This window comes from Equus quagga, chromosome 3, assembly GCF_021613505.1.
Source record: "Equus quagga isolate Etosha38 chromosome 3, UCLA_HA_Equagga_1.0, whole genome shotgun sequence".
Classification (NCBI taxonomy): domain Eukaryota; kingdom Metazoa; phylum Chordata; class Mammalia; order Perissodactyla; family Equidae; genus Equus; species Equus quagga.
The window spans coordinates 31,228,717-31,242,936 of NC_060269.1; the positions used below are offsets into that span (position 1 = coordinate 31,228,717).

General features: G+C 35.5%; 1 protein-coding gene across 2 annotated transcripts in view; it reads right to left on the reverse strand.

The window, feature by feature from the left end:
- INPP4B (inositol polyphosphate-4-phosphatase type II B) overlaps nt 1-14,220 on the reverse strand; it is a 749,608-nt gene that overhangs the window by 125,695 nt on the left and 609,693 nt on the right. For both annotated transcript variants that reach the window (XM_046657053.1, XM_046657054.1), the window contains one exon: nt 7,041-7,218. In XM_046657053.1, coding sequence (XP_046513009.1) covers nt 7,041-7,218 — 178 coding nt within the window. The remainder of the gene's footprint in view (nt 1-7,040; nt 7,219-14,220) is intronic.

Here is a 14,220-nt window from a genome sequence, read left to right on the forward strand (position 1 = left end):
TTCATATCCCCCGCAACTCTCTGTATGCTCAGCCTTTTTGATTTTAGCTATTCTAGTGGGTGGTTAGTGGTCTCATTTTAGTTTAAATTTGCATTTCCCTAATACCAAATGATGATGAGTGTCTTTGCATGTGCTTATTTGCCATCTATATATCTCCTTCAGCAAAATGTCTTTTCAATTCTTCTGCCCATTTTTAATTGAGTTGTTTGTCTTACTATTAGGTTGCAAGAATACATTGCATATTCTGATACAAGTCCTTTGTCAGATACATATTTTACAAATATTTTCTCACAGTCCATGACTTGTCTTTTTATTTTCTTAATGGTTTCTTCTGAAAACTTTAATGAAAGTTTTAAATTTTGATGAAATCTTACACATCATTTGTTTTCTTTTTTGGTTCATGCTTTTGTGTTCTATCTAAGAAATCTTTGCTTAACTCCAAGAGGATAAAAATTTTCTCCTATGTTGTCTTCTAGAAGTTTGTTCACTTACATCTCTTAGCTTATATATTAAGGTTTATGATCTTTTTTGAATTAATTTTTATATGTGTGTGAGGTAAAGATAAAGAAGGGTTGTATTTTTTTTGCATATAGATATTCAATTATTCCTGCATTAGATGTTAAAATGATATCCTTCTCCCAAGAACTTCCTTTGCACTTTTTGTCTGAAATTATCTAAACGTATATGTGAGGGTTTATCAGAGATTCTCTATTCTATTCTATTGCTCTATATGTCTATGCTTGCACTAATACATTGGTATTATTTTTGTTTTAAAGAGTAAATATATTTAAATAAATTAAATGTTTGAATCTTTTTTATATCTATCCAAATATTTACCATTTCTGACACTCTTTATTCCTTTGTGTAGATCTAGTTTTTATTTGTCTAAAATGATCTTTATTTCACTTTTATTTTTGAGACACATCTTTTCTTGATATGGAATTGTAACTTTTTTCCATTGTCAGTATTTTGAAGACGTTATTTCATTGTCTTCTGGCTTGCATAGTGTCTAACAAGAAGTCTGTTATAATTCTCATCTGTGTTCCTCCGCACATAATGTATCTTTTATTTTCTTTTCTGGTTGTTCCACAATTTTCTTTTTATCAATATTTCTCAGCAATTTGATGATGATGTATCCATGATTCTTTTCTTTTCTTTTTTTCTTAACGTTCTTCTGTTGGAGTACATTTTGCTTCTTGCATCTGTAGTTTCAAGTTTTCATCAAATATTGAAAAATTTTGGTCATCATTTCTGCAAATATTTTTCTGTTCCCCTCTTCACCTCTTCTTGGACTCCATTGACATGTATATTAGACTTCTTGGTATTTTTCTATAAGTCATTCATGTTCTGTTTATGTTTTTTAGTCTTTTTCTCTATGTGCTTCATTTAAATAGTTTCTAATGCGATGTTTGCATGTTCACCACCTATTCTTCTGAAGTGACCAATGTGCTAATTCCACTCAGTACATATTTTTATTTCAGAAATTTATATTTTACATTTCTCTGAGTTCTATGTGATTCTTTTTTTAATCTTTCATTTTTCTCCCCATCCTGTTCGTGTGTTTCTCTGCATTCCTAAATATATAGAGCTTGGTTATAATCACCCTTTTAAGGTCCTTATCTGCTAACTGCATCATCTCTTTCATTTCTGGGTCTGTTTCAATTGCTTTATTTTTCTTCTGGTTATGAGTTACATTTTCCTGCTTCATTGCACACTTGGCATATGCTTAGTAAATGCCAAGCATTTTATATGTTACGTTCTAGCTGGCTGGATTTTATTGTTTTCTTTTAAATAATGTTGGATTTTGTCCTGGTGTGAGGTTAAGTTACTTGGAATCAATATCAATCTTTCAAGCCTTATTTTTAAATCTTGTTAGAGTGGATCAAGAGCAGTCTTTAATCTAGGACTAACTTAGCCCCACTTCCAAGACCATACCCTTCTGAGGGCTCTACACAATGTGGTATGTATTATAGGCTCTTCACTCTGCTGGTGGGAAGATCAACTATTCCCAGCTCTGTGTGACCACCAGGAATTGTTTTATCTGCTTATTTCTGGTATTTATTTCCCTGGGTTTTGGTGATTTATTCTCATGCATATGCAGATCAGTACTCAGATAAAGATTTAAAAGCACCTATTTACAGATCTCCAAGGCTCTTTCTGTGTGCAGCTCCCTTCTTTCTGGCACTCTGCTCTGTGAATTCTAGCCATCTTACCCTTCCTGAACTCCCATTTCTCTCTTTAACTTGAGAACTTACCGTTTGGCTTTCTCCTCCTAATGCCACAGCCTGGAAACTGCCTCCAGGAAGCAAGCTAGTTAATCATAAGCATCACAGGTTGTTATGTTCCTGTTCTGCCTATTTTCCAATTCGTGAAAACCACTCTTTTACACATTTTGGCCAGTTTTCATGTTGGTTAAGGTGGGAGGATCCATGCTACTCCATTACAGCCAGAAACAGAAGTTCTAATTCCATGTATTTTAGGTATAAGTCTTATTCTTAATATTATTTTACTTCCTTATCTTTATTTTCCCTATTCCTCAATATTCTAATGAACACAAATTTTGGTTTTTATGTAATATTACTTTTTCACCAATTCAATATTTACGTGAGAGTATGAAAAACAGACATATAAGTTCGAATCCTGAGATTTCATCTTGATTTATACCAGTTATTTTCAAGTTCACTTAGACTATATACATATATATACACACACACACATATTTTCACCAAATATAAAAAACAAATAAAGATCCTTTACCTATTAAGTTCTCATTAAATTCTCTTCACTTTGGGACTGAAATAGACCTAGGAGTGGTTGCACTGAATAAAAAATAAGAAACTCCTTCTCAGTGCCTAAGTAATCAATATAATCAATATCCTGCTGTATATTACGTGTATCTTCAACTTTTAGCTTACTGATAGCTTACTGACTTCTTGGCATTGTTATTAAGGAAAACAAGACTTTTCATAAGAAAATTCTGAGTTAAGTTTTCAGATGAAATGCTTTTTTCTTTCTTTGAATACAATAGAATGCTTTGGTATACTGTGTTAAGGTTGAAAGGATACTAGGAATTGGAAGATGTGAGATTTTCTCAAATGTACTGTGAGCAGAGCCTCTCATACTTGTGACAAAATCAATATTTGTTGCTGTTGTTTACCATTTCACAATTATAATATTGTGGAACATCTCATTCTTTTAAAGTCCTGGGTTGTAAAAGTTAAGGACCATGTTTATGTAGTATTTGTCATACAGCATCGAGTATAATGCCACACCCAATCAGGAGGTCAATATTGCTTTTTGATGAGCAGGATAATGACTTTCTAAAGAAGATCTATCAATCTTGTTGGAATGGAGAATTCAATGGGTAGTTGGAACTAATGTCACACGTATATCTGAGCTATGAGAGCTATCTATACATTGCCTACATTTAGGCCCTTATTTTTTCAGTTTGAATTTGCTTACATTATTTTTATCTTTTGATTTTTTTGTAGTATTGTACACTTTTAGTCTAGGGAAAGGAAAATGCATTTTTATCCCACTCTTATTATTAACCTTTCACATATTATGTTAAAACTTTGGCCTGTGCTTTGTCTTCTCTCTTGGAATTATTTATAGCAACTCAGAGTTTGCCTTGTGTTATGCCCCTATGTCATAAGATTAAATAATTTCTTTAATATTTTCATAAACTAATATGCAGCAAACAAACCCAGTTATCCATCAGAAGATATACTAAGAATTAAAAGATTAGAACAATTTAATTGAGCTTGTGTGTTTTAGGACATGAAAAATTTATAGAAAATTTTTATTCTTGTGAAATTTCAGTTAGGTCTTCCCCACTGCCACCCAACCTCCCTACTTGTTTCCTTAGTTCTATATACACATGCCCGTCTTAGCAATCATGGAACATTTGACAACATGCTATAGTGGTTAAGCTCACAGAAGCTGGAGCCAGACTCACAAGGTGGGTGACTTTGGGTTCATTAATATAGTTCTGTACCTCAGTTTCCTCTACTGTATAAAATGAGGGGTAACAGTACCTGCTTCATAGGATTAAGCAGATTAAACATTGAAGATTTTAGTACCCATCTCATGGACTTGTGAAAATTTAAGACCTTATAAGAGTACTTCACACTTATTAAACCTCCAATAAATGCTATCTATTATTTACATTATCATTAGCATCATAACTATTACCATCAAGAATCTTGAATCTCTTGGGAAGAACAGGTCTACGTCTTACTCCATTTGTGTCCCTAGTGTCAAGGACGCTGCTTGGCAAATAGTTCAGGAAATATTTTTACTTTTTCTAAATTGTGTGTGTTTGTTTTTCTACCAATAGACGCTTAAAGGGATGGAATTTTCCTGGAGACCCTTAGTCCTGTGACTTGGTTATCAGCAGCAGGAGAGATTATTTGAATTGCTTTTGGATCTACAAATAATGCCAGCTCTGAGACTCTCTGAATATGCCCTATTAGTAAATTGGGTTTCTCTGTTGCCCTTTGCTTTTCCCCAAGACTCTGAGTATATGTTAAACTGATAATGTATCCACTGCTATCATGTCCAGATGCAATGGCTTACCTAAGAGAAGGGATGGCATCTCATTACAAAAGAATTCAATGCCTCCTGCCCTCAGTCTTCCCCAGCCTCTCCAGTCTACTACAGTGAGCTCTCCCATGTTCAGCTGGTCAAAGGCTATGAAACCTTTAGAGTTCCTGGATAAGTATTAACGTAGACAATCACTATTACATATTGAATAGGCTATATGGACAATTTCCTAAGAAAACGACTCAAGAACTTATTTTCCAAACATACCAGTCCAGAAATAAAAGAAACAAGGGGACTATCAACGAAGTAAGAATTTCTATTTTCTAACCCACAGTGTGTAACACCCTGATCCTAAAAACAAAACTTTTTCAGCTAAATCTTGCTAACATTAAATTATACTAAAATTTACGATGCCACTAAAACTATTTATCTTTTATGCTAAATTCACGGTTCATACTTTATTTTAAACCACTAACTGTCTTCATAGACTACAAAACTCTGTTTAACTTAGCTAATTCTTTGAAATTCCAGGCATGCATTCTTAAAAGAATGCATGGCTTGCAAACTTAACTTAAATAAGATCCTCTTGATTCCAAGGGCTGACAGATTTATTAGTAGAGGAAGCTGTCTACTCAGTAGAAAAACATAGGGGAAAAGTTGGAGCAATGCTAAATTAAAGGAGGAGAAAATATGCACCCTGTCCCCTCCTGAATCACTGCAGCAAGTTGTAAATGATGTATGAAATGACAAATCCTTGCCCAACACACAGGAAGAATATAAATACCGCTCTGTAATCACTGCAGTGATGTGCTATTTGCTAAAATTTTCTGCTTAGGTGAACCCAGAAAAACCTCACTTCATCTACAAATCCAAAATAGAACTGAACCAAAATGAAATTATATTATTTTACTGTATGCAACACTCTCCTTTTTTTTTCCCTTTCCCTAGCCATAACGTATTTATTGACTACTAGACACACTTATTGACCATTAGAATACTTAAATGTTGCCGAGGAGTTTGTTTAACAATTTTTTTTTTAACTTTAAATAAGAAAACATCAAAACACATATATTAAGTAGAGAATGCCAGAGTTTCCATGCCAGATTCCATCAGACCTGGGGTTGAACCCTGGTTTTGTTTGAATCCTAGGTTTGACTCTAGCTGCATGATTTGCACCTTTCTTTAAACTTCTCTGAGCTTCAATCCTTTCTGTTGTGACATGGAGATAATATGTACCCACAATTTGAATGAAATAACATAAGTCATGAAGTCCATAGCACAGTATTTAACAAAGTAGGTACTTGTAAATTTGGGGTCAATTTTTTCCTCCCTTTTCATGATGGAGGCACCTGTTCTGGCCTAGAAGGAATGCTGCATTTTGAACTGGAAGTCTTAGATTTTGATTTTTCACTTTTTAATTCATTTGACAACGCACTTGACCTTTCTGAATAGGCATTGGCTAACTTTTAGTGAAAACAGACATTAGTTATATCTGATGAGAAAATATATGGTAATGTACACTTTACACTAAAATGTTAAATAAGCACAAGATATTATTATTATAAATTAACATATCTGAACCAAAAATATATACATATATAGAATCCAGATTTCTATGAATCTGTTCTTCAGGGACATGAAGAACTACATTGTTATTTTATTCTAAAATGATAACATGAGCGTTTTCTTTGGTCAGTTTTTTCAAGGACATATTTATTGAAAGTATCTCATAATAAATTGCAAGATGTCCTCAGAATGCAGAGGTTAAGGATGAGGTTATTGGAATTGGACTCGAAGACACCTGGTTTTACACTTAAATCAAGCTGCAATTTGTCTTTTTCGATCTTGGTTCTTTCTATGCCAGTCAGCTGCCCTGATTAGTTATGGAAGTTGTTATTGAGTATCCACCCCACCCCACACTAACTTTCCTCTCTGCATATACAGATGCAAGTCATCTTTGGAAAAATCAAGGCATAGGTCCCACTACATTTCAAACAATAACTTTTGGAAATTTTTAGAACCTTCTCCCAGTAGATAATGTAGAAAGGAAGTGAAGAAGAGGAATTACCCCATGCCACCAATAAGAAACCACATCAAAGTTCTCAAGTGGCATTCCTATTCAAATGTATAGCTTCATATGCATAAAAATTAGGTGATCACCAGAGGAAAATAAAGCAATTTTCAAAATCTAATTTAATTCATTTAATAAGACCATGAACAAAAGAAAATGAAAGATGTCAAGGAAAAGAGAAAATATATCCCAACTAATAACAGGTTTCATTTCCTAGTAGGAAAAAAAAAGTAATGTTCAGTAAGATTTGAAAAGAGAATGAGGCCAATTCATTTTGATCCTGTGGCAATACTTTGAAGCTTGCTTTTTAACCTGGTCTATTTTACATTTTCAGATGCTATGAAAGGCAATGTATGCAGAAAGCAACACCGATGGGGATTTGGGTCTTTCATTTTCCCCAATGTAGTGATGATTTGGATCTTACTTTTTCTGAAAGCATCTTTAAAGAATTCTTCAAGCTGTCTGGAGAATGCTGGCTTGCAGAATTAAGCAGTAGGTCTGCATAGGTTGCTATCAGAGGCTGTAGCTGATTGATGTTGCTGAGAACTTCTTTTGCTTTGGCTGTGTTTTCAGGTGAATAGTAAATAAACTGGTACTCAGTACTGCAACAACAAAGATAAAGACAAGTTACACAACAAGCAGAAGGAATTCGCAGCCCTTAATACCAGATGGCAAATGATAAACAGAACTCCAAATATCATTACTCCCTATTGAACAGATAAGAACTATTCTAAGAGATTTTTTACAATGTTCCAAGAGTTTTTTAAGTAAAATGACCAAGATATTTTTGTTTTTAAAAGATTGGCACCTGAGCTAACATCTGTTGGCAATCTTCTTTTTTTCTTCTTCTTCTTCTCCCCAAAGCCTCCAGTACATAGTTGTATATGCTAGTTGTAGGTCCTTCTGTTTGTGCTATGTGGGATGCCACCTCAGCATGGCTTGACGAGTGGCGCCATGTCTGCGCCCAGCGTCCGAGCTGTTGAAACCCTGGGCTACAGAATTGGAGCATGTGAACCTAACCACTCAGCCACGGGGCTGGCCCCAACCAAGATATTTTTTAGGAATGGGTAAAATAAATCCAGCCCTTTTTCAACCCCCAGGAAGAGTCTTTCTGATTGCATATGTCAAATATTGGTATTCAAAATAAATGATTATTAGTATTCATTACTCATGAAGTTACATAGGACAGAGAAAAAAACTATGAGTGTTTATATTCAGGTGCGTCTGAATATAAATCCTGGCTCTGGCACTTACTACTAGCTGGGTGACCTTTGGGCAGCCTTCAGCTTCCTCCTGAGGAAAGTAGGAAAAATTATACACATAATTCTAAGAGGTGGGTAAGACTGGTGATCATTCATGTGAAGTGCCTAAAATAGTGCTTGACACAGAGAAGGCATTCAATAACTCCTACCTATATTTTCCCCCGTGATACTTAGGGCAAGGGGAATAAATTTAATAGCTGAGAAATGTGGAGAAAATTACTTAATACCAAGTGGGTATATGGAGAATTTTATTGGATAAAAAAGGACTTTGATAGCATAAAAATTCCATTAGGCTATTTTGTTATCACTCTTTCTGTTCCTGGTGGTTTCTCATTTGACTTGTAAACAAATCTAAAATTGACTAATAATTAAAGAATTACTGACTTTTGTAATCACCATCTAGAAATTGGTCAAGCAAGCTATGGAGGAAAGGATTCCATGGAATGAAGGAATCTTTGGCCAGTATCATTAGAAAAGATAAAGAAGGCATGTCAGCAGGGGAAGGAGTAAAACAGCAAAACACCAGCCCAAGAGAAAGAAGGGAAAAGTCAAGGTTGGTGCATTCTCATGGTTAGTGCCACGCTTGCTTACATCCCTATACATCCAACTGTGAAAGCATTTTTCATAATACCTTGCAACCTTTTTTGAGGATTTATTGAACATTTTCTCTACATTTACCAGCTAAATTATTAAAATTCCCATAATTCCATTTCTTATTTTGAAACATTAGAATCCAGTAAGAAAAATTAACATCTAGGAAGAACTCTCCTCTTCACTTTCCCGTTTTTCAGTTTATTCAGGGAGATGATATTCTTTTGCAAATATATAATAAATATTTCTATTATTTTATTTATTTATTTGCACAATAATTAAAAGAAATGTCCTTGGTTGCTTGGACTATTCAGAAGATAGAACAGGAAGTTGATGAGGGTACATGAAGGCTAAGAACTACATTGCTATTCTGTGACACTTATGAGAATTTGCTCCCAATTTTATACTTGTAGACTTCTAAATTTCAGAAGTGGGGGCTTAAAATAAAACATACCTTAACTACTGAGTTGGTGTATTTCAATGCGACTAAAGCAAAAGAGGAGTAACAATGGTGAGGGGGAGAAAGAAAACAATAGTCCCTGCCAATTACCTCTCTTTTTCTGGCTCATCTGATCTCATGCTGGAGTGTGGTAAGGCCTTAACCAAAAACTGTGAACTGAGATGTTCCCTTTTCATCTGTATTCAGACTGGATACAAAGTTCAATCCAACACAGTCTTCAGTAAATCGAACAACTCCATGTTATTTTTGCAAAGAAAATGATTATCTAAAGATATGGATGCATCACCAGGGTGGGGATGATGTTGGATACCCAGCACTTCTGACAGCAGAGAGTAGGACTATTCCAGACCTGATACAGAAGGCAGTGGGTGGTAGCTACTCCATGATCCCTCTTCATTGATCTGCTCTCCTGTCATTATAATTTGCTTTCTGGTGTCACGTTATGGGTACTGACAAGACTCCCATGGCTTAGCTCTCGGAAAGCTACAGTTCTCAAGGCCATATGTGGTCTCCCATCTTTCTCTTCACATGACAGTCCTCTGTTGGAGTGTGTCATTCCTGGCTTCACATACATTCTCTTCCATTTGTTCTTTTTGACTCTTGTCACCATTGCCTTTCTTCTTTACTTATATCATACTTTCCTGGCAGTTCACTGTTACTATATTCCTGAACATTACCTACTTTCATTATTTTTTATACGTATTTCTTACTCTGAAAATTCTCTTAGAGTCTCCTCTCCATTTGAGTCTAACACATACATTTTCAAGATTTATTTTTCACATGTTCTGTCCTTCTACCCTGGTTCAGCAGTGCTCAAACTTTAGCATGTATAAGATTCACTTGGGGATGAGGACAGAACCTGGGTGTTTATTTTAAAAAATGCAGATTCCCTGACAATACCAGGAGATTCTGCTTCACTAGGTTGTAGCATCTATAACAAGCCCCTCAGTTGACCCTGATGCAGGTGGACATCTGAGCACTTTCAGAGACATCTGCTGTCATTGTTTTCACTGTGAGAATCCCTCTAAACCCTTGATTATGCTACACAAAGACTCTGATAAAAATTCCTTTATTCTCATTTTAACTAAGTTAAACTTAGGTTCCTTATTCTTATTTTAATTTTCCTAGTGCCTTTTATAAGGCTACTTTTTTGCCCTCCATCTTTATATTCAGCACAAGTTGCTTCAGAGCCCTTCTCCTTGCCAGCGTTGCCTCCCCTAACATTTTCCATTGTCCTTCCATTCTTTGCCCTCCCTATATGCTCCCTGCCCTCTTCCTCTCATCCTCCCATTACATTCTTCAATCACCATCGTGGGACATAACCATAACTCCTGCCCCCTCCTCCCAAGTCAGTCTCTGTTGGAGTGGAGTTTTGTAGTAGGTATTGGTTCTCCTGATTAAGTCTTTAAGAATGAGCACCTTACCCAGTGAGGCTGAAAGATTCATTTTCCACAATAAAAGCCAATGCTGGTGTCCAGGATGAAATAGTATGATATGGAAAAAAAAATATCACCACCCACAAAATAATTTTAAGTATACATAAATTTCATCCACCTATTCAGTGCCTTACTGTTTAAACATGTCATATATTTTAACAGTTATAGCTTCTTAAATGGAAAGTTATGAGTATAATTTAATTATCGAGATAAAAAGAATATAGCGAAACTCTATTTTATAGTGCTCTGAAATTTAAACTGAATCCAAACACTTGAATCAACTATCAATCAGACAAAGCCAGAAGAAAGACAAAAAATTTGCTTAGACAAAAAATGTTTTAATAGGATATAAATAAATAGCAAATCATGGATAACAAAAATTGTAATTGGTGCCATAATAATTTTTTATTGATGAAATAGTAAACATATAATATATATTTATTTATTTAATATAAATTTAATTAGAATACACATACATCCATACTCATATGTACATAAGTGCCTGTTGTTACTGGGGGTGTCATATGGTGGAGACGTAAAGAAAAATAAAGCATTGATATTCATAAATGTTAATTGCTACCAAAATACAATTTAAAAAATGATTGCATATTCTTGGGTGTATATTCCATTTCAGTTGCTTTTTGCTGGTCCTCTTTATTTCCCCATCCTCTAGTGTTGGCATGCTCCAGGACTCAGCCCTTGGAACTCTTCCCTTTTTTATCTATCTGTCCTTCCTAAGTAATCTCATTTATCTTGTGGTTTAAATACTTCAATTGTGCAAATGATTCCCCAGTTCACATTTCTAGCCTAGATCTTTCCCCTGAACTCTAATTAAAAACAAAAGCTCTCCTCTTGACAGCTCCAACTTATCATGTCCCAAACTGAGCTCCTGATCTGCTCCCATTCTCAACAGCCAGCTCCTCTGGCACTCTTCCTCAGCTTAGTTCACAGCAAGTCCTATGATGGTGGTCCATGTCTTTTCTCTCTCTCTCCTATGTTTTGTCCAATTTTCAGAATATTCTGCCTTTTCCTTCAAAATATGTAGAAAACCCAACCACTCATTTCCACTCTCTACGCAACTGCCCTGGTGCGGACCACCATCCTCCTCTACCACCAGGATAGTTGCAACAGCCTACAAACTGGTCTCTCCACCTCTGTCCTCTCTCCTTGACATTGAAATCCGTGACTTTTGCTTAGTTTTGAAAGAGGCAGGAGGTAGGCTAGGAGAGAGAAATAAAGCAATTCTTCCTCAGTTCCCTATCCACATCCCAAATCCTGGGACTTGCACTGCCACTTATCTGCGCCTGCCCTACCCCACGCCATTACTACCTCCACTCCTTAACCCATTTGCCCAACCAACTACTACTTTCGCAAATGGAGTCATACAAAAATATAGATGAGAGATGCTGAATAGGCAAGGAGGGAAAAGGGAAGGAATAGATGGAGGAGGAGAGGCATGGACATAAGAAAAAATGCTATTGAGTGATGTGTCTCTGCTCCTGTGGCAGAACTAAATCTCCAGAGAAAAATTTCAGGACTATTTCCACTTATTTTTTTCCCAACTCAAGCAGTATTTGTAAAGAAACAGTCTCTTGAATCCAGAGGGAAGGATAGACATGCTCTCAGTTCTAACTGGGAAAAAAATCATGTGGATAATAAATGAAAATTTACACCTTAGTGCACTTGAATATACCCTTCTGGCTTCACAGGGTTTAACAACATGCTTCATGAAATTGTAGAATGTAAAAACATAACTCTCTGCTTTTCCCCATGCATTCTTTCCATTTTTTTCTAGAAGTGTGGCTGAGAGAAAAGAACTAAAAGGAAAACAGTATTTGTTTTTTTACCTCCAAAGGATTTTACTTACATAATTAAATGAGTTACATGATCTAAACATAAATTGATGTTTGTCTATGAAACTACGCATTTTTAAAGACAAGTTGGTCTCCTGGAAATTTTAGAATGAGTATTTTGAACAAAGCCTGATTCTGCCAATTATTAGCTCTGGGACAGGTAATGCTAATTAAGAGGGAAAAAAACCTAAAATTTATTTTGGCTCAACTTGCTCTCAAAAAAATTTACGTGTTGGCTCTGATCGCAGTGGCTCCTACTACTCCACTTTTCAGTTTGCAAGTTCTTATCTGCAATTTCTTGACCATTAAGACCTTTTTTCTGTATACATCCTTTCCTTAGCCCTATTATTGCCCTAACAAAAACTTCCCAGGCACTCTTAAGTGACTTTAAATAAGTCCAATGTGTTTTCACTTCCTTCCATGGCCTATTCCCATCTATGCTTGAATTCACTTGCCCTAATTTCCTTTGCCAACTTCCAAGGATCTGGTCAGTTCTATTTCTGCCTTGTTTGGCTTCTGATATTTTCGTGCTCACTGCTCTGTGAAAGTGTGACGGAGTAACACCAACACCAGGTCTCCATCCAAAAATTTTCTCAACTCCATCGTAGACCTTATCCATTCACGTACCTATCCGAAGAACAGAAACCATTCCCAAATATACTGCAAAAGTAAATGTTCCCGTGATTGTAAATGGGAATGAGAGATCTTTTTGGGGTGATGGAAATGTCCTAAAGTTGGATGGTGATGATGACTGCACAACCCTGTAAATTTACTAACAATCATTGAATTGTATACTTAAAATAAGTCAATTGTATGGTATGCAAATTATGCTACAGAAGCAGAGAATAGAATGGTGGCTGCCAGGGCTTGGAGAGAGTGGGAAATGGAGAGATGTTGGTCAAGCAGTTCAAAGATTCACTTATGCAAGATGTATAAGTTCTGGAGATCTAATGCATGGCACGGTGACTATAATTAACAGTACCGTATTTTATGCTTGAAATTTCCTAAGAGGGTAGATCCTAAGTGTTCTCACCACAAAGAAAAGAAAACAAAAGAAAATGGTAACTATGTGAGATGATGGAGGATAGGTTAATTAGCTGGACTGTGGTGATTATTTCACAATGTATACATATATCAAAACATCAAGTTATTCACCTTGAATATATCAAATATTTGTCAATTATACCTGAATAAAGCTGGGGGAAGAAAAGCAAATGTTCTCAGCATATGATATTATAGTGTTGGTGATTATGATTCTGGGATAAAAATATAGGAAAACAGAAAGTATATTTAGGAGCCATTTCATTTTTTTCCCTGTTAAATCTGATTATATTTTTGTGGAGGGTCTATAATAAAGCCAATAATTTATGCTGTAGAATTTACACTAATAATCCAAATCTCTCTCTCTCCTTCGTTCTCTCATTTTAATAGCTAATAATTATTGGGTCTATACCATAGGCCTAGCATTATGCTAAATTCTCTTCAGGGATTATTTTATGTAATCTTGACAACAGCTTTCTGAGGAACAATTATTCTTCCACCATCCAGACACGGAAATTGAAGCCCAGATAGGTTAAGTAACTTGGTCTGGGTTACACAACTAGCATAGACGGTAGAAGCAGGGTTCAAACCCAGGGCTTTATCACTACACAATTTGAACTCTCAAGTATGTTTCACTACCTCATGAACACAGTATTGACCCATTTTCAATCTGGAAAGGTTATAATGCACTAATACAGGAAACATCTTTTATTCAGTAACATAACGGTAGGTTATTTTATTAAAATAAAATTTAATTGAAGTTCTCATCTAATTAAAACAAAGCTCATGAGAGAAAACGTATGATTCTATTTTATAACACAGATTAGACTAAAGAAAGAATTTGAAATCATCTCACAGTAAACTTTCAAGAAATATTTAGTGACTGCCACTTGGACAATGCATTGAGGAAAGCGAAAGGCCACAGGGAGGCAGCAAGATGATCCGTGTGGATGATGTGATG